The sequence below is a fragment of the Lissotriton vulgaris genome, chromosome 5, assembly GCF_964263255.1.
Source record: "Lissotriton vulgaris chromosome 5, aLisVul1.2, whole genome shotgun sequence".
In the NCBI taxonomy this organism is placed as follows: Eukaryota; Metazoa; Chordata; class Amphibia; order Caudata; family Salamandridae; genus Lissotriton; species Lissotriton vulgaris.
Window position 1 is genome coordinate 1,962,924,129 of NC_141693.1, and position 13,826 is coordinate 1,962,937,954.

Consider the following 13,826-nt stretch of genomic DNA (forward strand, 5'->3'; position numbering starts at 1 on the left):
AGTCCAAAATATTATAGGTTAATTGAGGCACAAATCCATAGGAACTGTGGGAATAAATTGTTGGATTGCTTCAGAGAAGTACTAAATTACCAGTGAGATGCAAGCAGGTTCTAAAGTTGAACAAGCCTGTATCTCCTCTACCCTCCTGGTAAGACGGAGAGCTGGTAACAAGGCAACCTTCCATGTGAGAAATATGAGATGGTCTCTGTGAATGAGTGCGATTTAACTCTTCATGAGTTGAAATAGACCTATGTTCAGGTGCCAGTCTGGGGAAGGAGCCCTTACTGGAGGAAAAAACTCTCAATAATTCTATCATGAACTGTTTGATGATTCTGCTAGAGAAGAAAGAGAGAAAATGTGATGAGCATGTATATCTTGATATTGATGTAGGCCATACCTTAGCAGACGCATAACCAACCGCGACTGAGCTAGCGAGAGGAGATAGGGTAATTATCTGCCAGATTATGCATCTGCAAATGATCTTGTGCCGCTTTGTTAGTTCACGTATTGCATTACGGTGGTATTGTTTGTGTGAACATTCACACACAGAAGACGCTGCAATCATTGACAGGAAAGTTTGGAGACTGAGTTTAATGGCTTTGAGCTCCAGGCAACTGATATATCTGCTCTTCTGGAGAGGAGACCACTTCCTTGAATTTGCAGGTTCTGTATATGACCGCCCCTGCTCTCAAGGGAGGCATCCATAGTCATTATGAAGTGAGGTAATTGAGGTAAGAACGTGAGGTCCTCTGACAGGTGGGAGGTCATGGACCACAAGGCTAGAGCTTCCATCATACCTGTGTGAAGTTCACAAGACCGAATTCTTTCGTTTGAATCTATTGTTTTTGTAGCTGTTTCTGTAAGGTTCTAATTTTCAGGCGTGCAAGAGGGATCATATTGATCACTGAGGCCCTGATGCCCAGAAGCTAATTAAACAAACACACTGAAAAATGTACACATTTTTTAACTTTGAGAGCCAGTTTTTAGAGCCTTTGTTACTTGTGTCAGGATAGAAAGTCTTTGTCCTGGACAGTATCTAGAGTTGCAGCCCAGGAACAGTATCCTCTTTGATGGAGGAGTTGATGATCTTTGATAGTTCACAAAGAGACTTATAGTTTGTTAAACAACTTTGGGCAGACCTCTGTGGCCTTGGTCCTTGAAATGCCTTTGGTGCTTTTATCAACCAGCTGTCGAAGTAGAGAAATATCTGATGACTGTCCTTACTGAAAAAAAGCTGCCACAGGGGCTAGTAAGAAGGTAAAAAGGCAGGAAGCTGATTTGAAGCCTAATTGAAGAACTTTGATGCATGGGTGGGAGTGCGGAAGTATGAATCCTGTAAATTTAGAGCTGTCATGTGGCGACGGAGAGGGTGACCATGAAAAAAGATTGTTTATGGAAATACTTGTTTAAATTCTAGAGGTCTATGATGGATCGTCACTTCTCTGTTTTCGTTTCCGTAAGGAGAAACTGAGAATAGAAGCCTGCTCCTTACTGAGAATATGGGTTTTCTATGTGGAACTTTTGGTTAGCGAAGCTAGTACTCCCTTCTTAAGCAGATGGAGATAAGGTGGGTGCCTTCGTTTTGGTAGAGTGGTGGGTGGAATCTGAGTGAACTCTAACATCTGACCGTAAGTGATGAGATCCAGAACTTATTTGTCCGATTCTATTTTCCGCCATAGATAACAACATTTTTGAATTGTTTTTCCAACAGGATGGCGTATGCAGCACCAGAACGTTATCACTGTAGGTAGATGGTTGATAAGTCCGATACCTCCAGTTTCCTCCTTGTTAAGGATGTGTCTTTCACGGGTCACTCTAAAGGTTGTTTCTTTGAAAACTGCAATGTGCCAAAAGATCTTGCGGTGTCAGAGTCAGCTTTGACTGCTTGCATGGCATCATCAATGTGCTTGCCAAACAGAGAGTCGCCATAGCAAGGTAAACATATTATATTTGCACCACAGGTTCGAAATGTTGTGGCCGTGAACCAACCTTGGCGTCTATTGAAGTTATATCTACAGCACAATCTATGTTTTCTGATGAGGATGATTCGCCCCCTGCAGAATCTTTTTTTTCTTTTTGTCCTTTCTGTCTTACGGCAGAAATTCTATGTATTTGGTAATGTCTGACCACATCTGGTGGTTATACCTGCCGCGTATTGCCAGTGGATAGGCAGCCTGTACAGTAGGGCCGTACATAGTTGAGAATGTCTCCTATCTGGTGAGTTGTGACAGGGTTTTCCACAATTGTTATTCCTCTCAGATACATTAACAATTGGAATAGGTCTCAAAAATGTTCTATTTAAAATTATAAAGAAAACAAACCAATTGCTTGTTTGCTATTGAAAGTTGAAAGTGATTAGCCGCTCGTCCCCTAAGGGTACTGTGGGTAATCTACCGGTTATAGGCCTTCTCTCTATCATTGCCAAATGTGAACGCGACCTTTCCGGGAAGCATGGCAATATTTTACACTGTGATCATTCTTGGAGTGGCAGGAACATTGAAGAATGCTGACATATAGGACACAAAATAACGTTGAAGGCTCGTGAAAATGTTTGTACTAATCCTGTAACATGCCCTGTAGGTCTAGTACTGTAGCTACCTAGACCTGACCCATTCTCTGAAGTTAGAGGGGGAGCAAAGTGGTGAAATTGCTCCACATATTTCCTCTCTATATATTGTTGACTATTGTAGGTATGCTCATATTAGTCCCCTAATTCTTGACATTGAGTTATTCTGCATGATGTGTCTTTTTTTCTTGTTGCGGCTATGGTGCTCTTGTCGTCGTTTTTATTGTCATTGAGATCATCGTTGCAGAAGCGGACATAGACGACTAGGTTGACATCGGCAATGTTTGTTGTCGACGAGGCCATTGTACACAAAGCAGTCGTAGACAAGTCCGTTGTAGACGAGGCCTTTGTAGACAAGGTTTTCGTAGGCAAGGTTATTGTAGACGAGGCTATAGTAGACGAGGCCGTCGTCGTAGACAATCTTCATAGACGACTGTCGTAGATAAGGACGTCGTAGATAAGGTTGTTGTAGACGACTGACATAGATGACCATCGTAGAGGAGGCTGTCATAGACAACCTTCGAAGACAATCATCTTAGATGAGGCTGTTGTACACAACCATCATAAATGATGCCATCGTAGATGACCATCATAGAAGAGGCAGTCGTAGACGACCTTCATAGATGACCAATGAGGCAATCATAGACGACTGTCGTAGACAAATAAAGTTGAGACTGTCATAGATGATGCCTTTAAAGATGAGGCCATCATAAATGAGACAACCATAGATGAGACAACCATAGATGAGGCCCGTTGTAGATGAGGCTGTCATAGATGAGGTCATCATAGAGGCCGTCATTGGTGAGACAGTAATAGTGGACAGGGTTGTGGTAGTCGACTTTGTCATCGCAATGTTGTTAACAATAATTTTGACGGCGGTTTTGCTGTAGAGGCCTCATTGTCAGGTTATGAGGATTTTACTGACGTAGTGTCAGGGCTGAAGAAGGAGTAGTAGGGCCTTGTTTTTTTCCAATTTTTTCTCTCTGTGAGAAGTGCCTTATGAATACTCATGGTAAGTCTTTTTTATGGCTTTTCTGTGTGCTTGCCGTCTGGAGACCCTTGGGGCGACCTCTCCCTTTGACAACTCCTATAAGGTGAAGGGATCCTCAATGTTCTCCTCAGAAGTGACAGATTTTATTTTCTGTTGTCCCAATAATAGCCTCATCTCTCTGAATGTGCGAGTTTTTGAGGAAATGGTTAGACCTCATTCCATGGTTCAGTGCTGCCACCTAAATACTCAATTTTGAGGTGTTAAAGGGAGTAGCCAATGGGCTGCCTACCATTAGGGTGTCTACACACTCTATATGACCAGTTCTGCTAATTCATCCAAAACAAGATAGAGGAATTTGAAAAGTGTGCTCCATATCAGCTGTCTCGCCCTAGGGGTGGTGCTTGCTGAATGTGAGCGCACCTCCTACTCTTACTAATTCTCCTGCCTGTCTTGCCACCAACACATGGGTCAGGACAGGGGGGTGGGCATCTCCACTATCTGGACCGCATAACTAAGGCGGCAAGGCCTTTTAAACTTCCTGGCCTGCAATGCACATCCTACGTGGAGGTAGTACCTCTGCGTTCTGTGTTCAGGGAGTAGGGTACATATCAGTAGGAGAAAGCCGATGTAATTACACTTATCAGTTGCGTACTTTTAGCAACCCTCCATTGTTAACCCCTCCTAATGTACATTTTGTTTGTAGACAAAATGCCTATACTTGGCTTCCACGAGGTTGGGCTGGAAGTTGTTACCTGTCTTTCCTGTACCCACCAGTCTATATTGCCCATTCTAATTATCACAAGGACCAATGCTTAGATAAATGAAGTGTGCTTATAAGGAGGAATAAAAGAGAGATAGATACTACCGATATAGATCAGACAGATACCCCACTGCAACATTTTACCGACATTGTAAAAGGAGTGTTTCCCATTTGGGGGCCTATAATAACCAGCAAAGAAGTACGGCGTTTGTCCAGAGTAGTTGAAGGGGTAATTAACACTATTGCAGGAATATTGACTAATCTAACCGTAGAGCTGCAAGCGACCAGGTTCTTTCGCTTCAGAATCGTATGGTTTCAGACGTTATCTTGGCAGATCATGGAGGAGCCTGCCATGTGATCGGCAGTTCTTGCTGTGTTTATATCCCTGACTCCGCCCCCTCCGTTCATTTGGCTATCCAGAAGCTACATCGTTTGGCTTCCGAAATACATGTAGAAACAGGTACATGGTCCCTCTCTGGTTGGTTCTGGGGTCTGTTATCTTCTTGGGGATGGAAAATTCTGATAGTGCTGGCATGTATAGCCGGTATCATATTCACGTGTTGCCTTTGTGTACAATGTGGACCTGCATGTTGCTCTTATTGCACAATTAAACTCACCTCCTCCGTGGCTAGTCCATCCCCAGCAGCAGTAAAGGCTGTTAGTTCAGCAGGAGCTCAAAGATTTAATGATGATTGATGAAGGAATATTTGAAGATTGAGCTGTTTTAGTTAGCTACATCATGCTAAAAGGGCCGTTCTGTGGGATAAAAAATAGATTTCCCATGCATAAGAAGTATCTGATATGTAAGATACCGAGTAGGGAAGAGGGTCCAAGGGACATTTAAAGACCTGCACGGATAAATCCCCTGTCAATACATAATAACAACCAAAAATCCGTGGGTCTAAAAAACGAAAAGTGTGTGTTTATCAAAGTCGAAAACAAGGAATAAATAACACTAGACAGGAGTCAGTACCAGAAGGATAGAAGTATCTCAGAAAAAAGTAGATTCCCATCAGTCACCAAGGTGATATTTGTCATCCTTTGGGAATCTCAACCGTACCCTCTAGATGAAAGAGAGAAGGTACTCACAGATCTAGTGATACAATCTGTGAATGAAACATGATATGGTGCATATGATAGTGCAGTGTGATAATTAAAATTTGATGACCAAAAGGAAAAATATGTTTATTAGATATCCTTTGGTCTCAAAAATAAAAGGAGTGCATAGACGCCCTCAATGGATGTGTCATGGAACTCTGGCCATGTCAGTGGCCAGAGTTAGCAAATTGTATACTTGCTATTTTGCCATTGCCTGTCTCAAGTGCAAATGTTGAGAGGGCCTTTTCACAGATAAAAGTTTATATGGGAAGGAAAGAGCGAGCGTGCATGACCAAAGACTCACTGAAGAAGTAAGAAGTATTGTATGGTGTACTACAATAAGTTTGATTTGTAAAATTGTAAATGGACCTCATTTACACTGTACGTACACAGTGTATATACCATGCATTATCAGTGCAGAAAGAAAGCAATAATAAAAGCAAAAAGTTCCATAAACACCAGAAAAACACTGTTTCTGTTGTTTTTAATGGCGCAAAAAAGTGTAACCACTGATAAGCAGTGTTTTTTAAGGTATTGAAATCACTTGAAAACACTGAAAAAACCCCACCAGAATTTAGCAAAAATGGAAACTGAAAACAGGAAAGCCTAATTATAATCCCTGCGGTTAATGCTTTATCAAAACATGTCGTGTTGGTGTCAAACACTTTGGAATACTACCCCCCCCCCGCCAATTCTGGCGGCGGGGGTAGCATTCCACCCTTCTAGAGGGAGAAGACATGTACACACTGGTAAACCGGGTAGAAGTTAAACAGAGCCCCAGCATCACAAAATGGATGCTGCTGCCACAGACACGAGTCTGCCCTCCAGCTGCTGGACGAAACTCCGGCAGGGGAGGTCCGGACAATAGGTTTCCTCCTGTCCAGGGAGGTGCCAGCACCTCCCCAGACAGGCTTTAGTGTATTGGGGCAGGGTGGGTTGCATTCAGTGAATGCTTTTCAGACCCTGCCTGGGGCACACAAGGTGCTCCATGCATTTCCCAGTTCAAGACGGTTGCTGGGGCACTCAGCCCTAGCTTTGGCGCGAGACTGGACAAAGGGGAAGGGGTGTAACCACCCCCTCCCCAGGTCCTCCCACAGGTGGGACCCTAGAGTTAGTCCAACCCCTAAATTTAGTATAACTATAGGAACCCTGTCCATAGGACTTTAGACGAAACTCTAAAACATCAATCTTGGACCTTCAACATTCCATATCGACTGGAAGACGGAAGAAATCTGCCTTGAGGTCAAGGAGTGACCTCCCTGTTCAAACAGGCACCAAAGAAGCATCTTTGCCGGTCTGCATTTTCGAGGCTCCCGCCGGATCCCGAAGAATCTGCGACACAGGACACGGACTTCCAGACATCTCCACGGCTGACACGAGTCCCCAGCAGAGCCGAGACCTGTAGCTATCACGAGAGACGTTGGACCGGAACTCCTGAACATCCTGCAAGTTTGCAGCTGCACCTACTTCCCGAAGTTTCCCGAAGTTGTGCATTGGGGTAATTGAAGCCCCTGCAGCCAAAACACCTTTTGCACCGAAGCTCAGAGGCCTGCACTCCACGAGTGTTCCATGGGCCAGCTCTTTGCAGTTCCGCTCAAGGCTCCTTTGCAATCTCTAGTCCGTTGGCTAGTGGGTCCCCACGAAGGACAATCCTTTGTTTCTTGAGATTTCCTGGTTGTCATCTTGCATGGGTTGCTGTTGCCAAGGCTTGTTGGGTCCTAGCCCGATTCCGACGCTGCAGCACTCGACATCCTTTGTGGGACAGCTTGAATCCAGCTCCTGGTCATTGTTGACGCCTCTTGGTCCTCGTGGTTGAAAAGTCAAGCTTCACCTCCTTCACCTTAAAGCACCCGACATCGGCTGGCATCTTCCTGTCGCCATCCTGGTCACTGGCTGGTGACCCAGACTCTGTCCCCTCTGCTTTCAGGTTCTTCACATCTCTAATCCACCCTTGGATCCACCCGGACACTTTTCCTCTGGTCGCCTGCAGCACTTCTTCGCAGCTCTCCGTTGGAATCGACGACGAAACCCGACACCAAAGGACACCTATGCACCCAGCTTCCCTGGGTGAGGTAACACGAGTACTCCGGTGCTCACGTGGGTCTTGACTCCCGAAGTGTCCTAGTCTAAAAGGGTTTCATCGTAGTTTACCTCTAAGTGTCCTTAATCTTTAAAATTGTAACTTTTTCGTTCTCCATAAAAAGTCAATGGTGATTTGCAGCTGTGATTGGACACTGCACGCGTCCCCCGTGGGTCTCCTGCGTCCCTACCTTGGGTGGTTCCTGGTTGCCCCAGCGGTTCTACAGGCCCTAAGCATGACTTCTATCCCTCATGTGGTTCTTATACCACTATTTTAGTATGTGGTTTGTGAGGCCCCTAGGGCAAAACATATACTGTGCTGTTTACTATGTGCTATTTAAAGTTTGTGTATTGTACTTTTGCCTCTAGCCTCATAAAGAGACTAGAGGGGTTGTGTTTAGAATAAATACATATATATTTGATATATACCTTGTGTGGTGCACTTTCATTTGATCATTCAAGAGATTATAGACTGGTAAAACAAGCTTTTTTACATTCCTTTAAAGTCTTAGCCTGAAGGCTGCTCTCCACAGCTACCACAAGAATAGCTTTCTATAAGGTTGACTTTAAACCTACCATCAATAAGGGTTGTTTGGACTGGTGCAAGGTGCCCACTAGAATAGTGCACATCATATGCCAGGCCAACTTCTCACAGTTCCTTTTGGGCCAAGCGATTCTACAGGCTCTAGGCCTTGTGTCTAGTCAAGTCGTGGTTCTTAACCCACTTTCTTAATATATGGATTGGCACACCCCTAGGGGTCAATGTATATTGTGCTAATTTACTGTGTGTTATTAAGTGTAAAGTATGTGCTTTTACCTCTAGCCTCATAAAGAGACTAGGAGGGTGTGTTTAGAATAAATACATATATTTTATATATATACCTGGTGTGGTTCTCCTTTCATTTGGTCATTCAAGAGATTATAGACTGGTAAAATAAACTGCTTTACATTCCTTTAAGACTTAGCCTGAAGGCTGCTCTCCATAGCTACCACTAGGATAGCTTTCAATAAAGGTTGTCTTTAACCTATCACCTCTAAGGGGCTGTTTGGACTGGTGCAAGGTGCCCACTATAACTAGTGGACAGCATATACCAGGCCAACTTCTCACAGTCCACTACAAACGAATGCCCTGCTGAGATATTTGGTATGTGAGTCCATCATAGCAACGCTCTTCGTATCCGTGATGTGATGTTGACGACATCATCGGAGGGCCCTGAGACTTGTTGCCACTGTTTGTTGAGTTCCTCCTGTAAGGTCTCATTTTGAGGCGACAGTTGGGAATTAGGGGAATACAGGAAGACAGCATCCCCAGAAGTGATTTGAACTGTCAAAATGAAACTGACATTTTTATGTGCAGGAGAGTTGCCAGTTTGCAAATTCGCTGTTGTCTTTCGTTTGAGACAAATGCCCTCTGAGCTCTGCTCAGTACTTCAATTTTTTCTTCAGAAATTCTTCAGAATATCTTCACTACTATGCCTACTACAAAGAGGTCACTCTTCAGACACTGAGTTTTGTGGGAAACTCCAGCTTCATTCTGAAGACCCACACAAAAAGTGTATCTATTGCCACCCCCCTGACCACCAGGTGAGAGATTGTAAAATCTGCAGGATTTTTCATCAAAAGACTTTAGGAGACAGAGAGGGATGTCTTCTCCTACGGCTGCTGAAGCTCAAGACAAAGAATAATCCCTTATCAGATGTTGAGAGTGATTCCTCTATCAGGACTGTCGCCTCTAAGAAGAGGGCTAGTTAGACGGAGATGGCATCTCCTAAGGCTAAGGTGCTGAAGAAGCATCACACATCTAAACTTGAAGACCAGCCTTCCTCCTCAAAAGGGGCTCCTGCACCGTCTATGCCCTCTACGCCTCTGAGACCTGCTTCTAAGCCTCAAGCAGTCTAAGTCTCTTCCTGAGATACTTTTACCTCAAAAAATTAGAATCTCGTCGACAAGCTCGTAGTCGATTACTTAGTTGGCGAAGTCTTCCGTCGCCACTACTACGAGGACGACTTCCACCTTCTCTTCTCCTCAACCTACAGTGATTTGTTTGTCGGCATCCTCTCCGTCTACGCTTGTATCGGAGACGTTGAAGCCTCACTCGTCTACTGCCTCCCTCACTTCGTCGTCGACGAAAAAGAAGAAGCACACCGTCAACACTTTTACTACCCTCAGGAGTGATGGAGGCTTCCCTACTTCAACGTAGACAGTCTTCTTTGGGTAGTCTATTGCCAGTTCAAGCTTCTCCGAATCTTCCTGCGGAGCTGTTTGAATATGGGGCTGATGAGGAGGATTCAGAAGAGGATGACAGGTTCTGTGCTGATATTGATGATGACCGAGGGTATGAATATTACCCAGAGGTCAACCACCACTTGAGAATCCAACTGCAGATGCCCATGTCTCGCATTTCAAATTTGCAACATATGCTTGAGGACTACTACCGCTGATTCCCCCCCTCGGAGTCGGCCTCATCTGTTCCTCAGATGCCTATTCCTCCGCCTTCATCGATCATCAGGCCACCCCCTTCAGTTTCTCCGGTGGCATCGATGTCTCACAATCCGGAGGACACACATACCACCGACGAAGACAGAGAAGAAGGGGAGTTGGATGATAGATCCATACTTACTGAGTGGGACAATTATCAGATCCAGACTCCATGGCCTACCACTCCAACTCCTGTCGACTCTCCACCAGCTGATAGAGGTTGATTTCATGTTCTCATGGACAGATCGGCTAAGAGGTTCCAACTTCCTATGGTCACCAAGGATGAAGACTGTTTCTTGTATGATTTTAAAGATCAGCCACAGAAACAAGTCCGGGTTGTACCGATAATCGACTTCATCTGGCAGGAGGGTTTGATGGTCATGAAGACCCCTGCCTCCATTCCTGCAGTCCGCCACGCCTGGATAAGAAGTACAAGGCCCTGGATAATTCACAAGCCTGTCTTATTAGTCAACTGAAGCCCGACTTGGTTATCTCTCAGGCGGCACAACGACGTGCCACAAATCTCTCGTCTCCATTGTCGGGTCCTCCTGATTGAGATGACGGACGTCTTGATTCCATTGGGAAGAAGTTTTCCACCATGGCGGCAACTTCTGTTTAGGCGGTTAATTCTCAAGCTATCCTAGGCCACTACGACAGGCAAATGTGGTCGGAAATTTCCCCTTTTGTTGATATGTTGCCCAAGGCCTCTAAAGAGGAAGCTTTAAAGATACTTCAGGAGGGAGAACGGATCTCCGCCGAGAACATAGATTGTGCAGTGGACGTCTCCTCCACAGGCTTTCGCCAACTAGGGGAGGCGGCAGTCCTCCGACATCAGGGCTGGTTGAGGTTACTTCTTTTCGGCAGGAAATACAAAGATTATTGCCATGCCTTACGATGGTGAATCACTTTTTGGCCAGCACATTGATTACGCCCTCCAGGCAATAAAGAAAGATACCGACACAGCACGTGCTCGCTGCATTCTACAATTTAAGAAGCAGCCCTTTCGTGGTGCGAAGGGTCGTGGCTCCTCCTCTTCTTTTCGGGGAGGTTACAACCGATACCGGCAGTACCAACCCTACCAGGGTCAACAGCGTTACTCCTCCTCCCAGCAACAGCAGTTGTTTCGACAACCGCCGGCTGCCTCTTACAAGCAGTACAGAGGGACATCCTCCTAAAGAGGCAAAGATTCCTCAAAAAAGCAGTGACAACTGCCACCTGCCAACCACTCTACCCATCAATCCGACCAAGGTTGGAGGGCGGATCTCCCATTTCTTCTCCAATTGGTCTGCAATAACTGATGATGGGTTTTGGACATCTGGAATTTGTGAAATTCCCTCCAAATTCTCCCATCTGAAGGAACTTTTAATGCCAAATAAATATCATGTTAAAGAAAGGAGCGATCGAACTGGTACCAAATCTACAAAGGGATGCAGGCTTCTATTCAAGATTCTTCTTCATCAAGAAAGAAATCGGGGGAGCCCTGTTCTAGACCTTCGTTCCCTCAACAAATTCTTCAACACACAAACCTTCCGGATGTTGTCTCTCCAAGAAGTGCTTCAATTACTGTCTCAGGAGGATTACATACCAACACTGGACCTTCAAGATGCCTATTTACATGTCCCTATCCTACCCAGACGCAGGCAATTGCTGCGCTTCAGAGTGGCTGGCAGAGATTTCCAATTAAGCGTCCTTCCCTTTGGCCTTCGCTCTGCGCCCCAAGTGTTCACCAAGGTCTTGGCACCGGTGGCAGCACATTTTCGTCAAGCTGGTGTCCAAATATTTCCCTACCTGGACGATTGCCTTATAAAGGCACAGTCGTTCGCAGTCGCAACCAGACACACTCTAATATGCCAGTCTCTTTTCCAGTCGCTGGGTCTTTCCATCAATCTGGAGAAATCTCAGTTCACCCCATCTCAAGTGAGGACGTTCTTGGGGGCCGTCAAACACACAGCAAACACGACCAAGACGACGTGTAGTAGAAAATCTAAGAGCCTGAGCCTCTGAGGAGAAGGTTCCAGAGGGTGCTGTCACCTGATTGGCTAGAGTTTGGACCATATCTAATGATTTAGACAAGTTTTTTTCCTATTAACTTCTATGTTACAATACTTCCTATTGCGCTTTTAGCTATGCTATTGCTATATTGCTATTCTATGTACCGTGGGACTCCCACTTCGACGACTGGAAATGATTCAAGCATGTGAATCCATGAAAGATACCCCAATCCTGGAGAAGCTAGCAAATGCTCTTGCAGGCTTGACTCTAAAAAACATAAACATATGACGGGCCAGCTGCACAGAGTTGGCCTGCCATACTCCAAATGATCTGGTAAGAGTCTTCCTGGATAGCCCTTGTTGCTAGGAGTAAAATCACAGTATGGCTCTTCTACGCTCTTCTTTAACTAACTTAAGGATCAACAACTGATACGAAGGCTGGGGCCAGTCTCAACTGTAGTCACAAGTATAGATATCCATGAAGAATGATGAAAGGGACTCCAAATCTCAAATCATAGCCAGTATACAGGGGTGTCCTGTACCAGGATAAGAGGGGCCGATTCACAGACCTATCTTAAGACAAAATCCTAAAGTTACTACTTTTGGTATTCACAGAAGGCATTTAGTAGTAGTAAAGTTAGGATGTTGTCTTAAGTTTGACTTAAGACAAACTTAAGACAGACTTAAGACAAACTTAAGACAGACGTAAGACAGACTTAAGACAGACTTAAGTTAGGATTTTGTCTTAAGTCTGTCGTAAGTTTGTCCTAAGTAAAACTTAAGACAAAATCCTAACTTTACTACTACTAAATGCCTTCTGTGAATACCAAAAGTAGTAAGTTTAGGATTTTTTCTTAAGTTAGTTCTGTGAATCGGCCCCAGAGACAATTGTTGTGTTATATCCTGTTTTAGGTATAATGCATTCCTCCACTAGTTTCACTGTTCACTGCTGCTCAGCCATTCTGTGGGCTGTAAAGGCAAATTGGTGAGTACCTGGCCTGGAAGAGTGCACTGGGCAGCAGAATTGACCTGGCTACGTGACCTCTTTGGTTACAACACTGAGGATGCTAATTACTACCCTACGTTGACCTAACACTCACCTCATCAACTTCTCTCCCCACTTGGATCTGCAGCGGTTCATAATACCTAAGAAGAAAACACATGTGCATCTATTATGTGTCATCATTTGGAGTTTCAAACCAAGTCATTATTGAAACAGAAAGGATGGACCAGATGGAAAGAAACATACCCCTTTGCTGATACTACAGTATATTATGGCCAAGTGTACATAGATTGAGACATGTCATAAAATCTGGAAACATTAGTAGGATACTCTGAATACTTCTCAATCCGTGAACATCAAGGACAACATGCCTCCTATTCTACCTATTGCCTCTTTCAATTTTATGGCAAGGCACGGAGGCAAATATTATTCCATCCTAACCCTGGGCAAGTACCACACTACGCTGCTAACGGAGCATACGTAGTTTGTACTAAATCGCACTCCGCAAATTGCACTAGCACAGTACAAAAACTGTGCTTAATCATGTAGCGTAGCAGCTAAATCAACAACATCCTCAGATGCTTTGATAAAGCAATTTTACATGCTAAAAAGCATATAACCAATTCACAAACGTGAACTTTTTGAATGAAAATATTAGGCAATGAGAGAGGTGATGATTTTGGGGTCTCCCCTAATCTAGGGGGAGGACCAAGCAGATGTCTTGAACACAAAGAGCATCACAAAAAGCACATCTTGTTGAGCTTCGGTGGTGGTCCCATCCTCTTAGGACCACCCCAAGCACAGTTATTGGCAAAAAAACAATTCCAGCCAAAGGCCCTGAAAAGCATTATGGGAAGAGA

At 44.6% G+C, this 13,826-nt stretch overlaps 1 protein-coding gene across 1 annotated transcript in view; it reads right to left on the minus strand.

Moving 5' to 3' along the window:
- MSH5 (mutS homolog 5) overlaps nucleotides 1-13,826 on the minus strand; it is a 1,348,607-nt gene that overhangs the window by 771,132 nt on the left and 563,649 nt on the right. Inside the window, exon 10 of the mRNA XM_086920580.1 lies at nucleotides 13,064-13,109. Coding sequence (XP_086776706.1) covers nucleotides 13,064-13,109 — 46 coding nt within the window. The remainder of the gene's footprint in view (nucleotides 1-13,063; nucleotides 13,110-13,826) is intronic.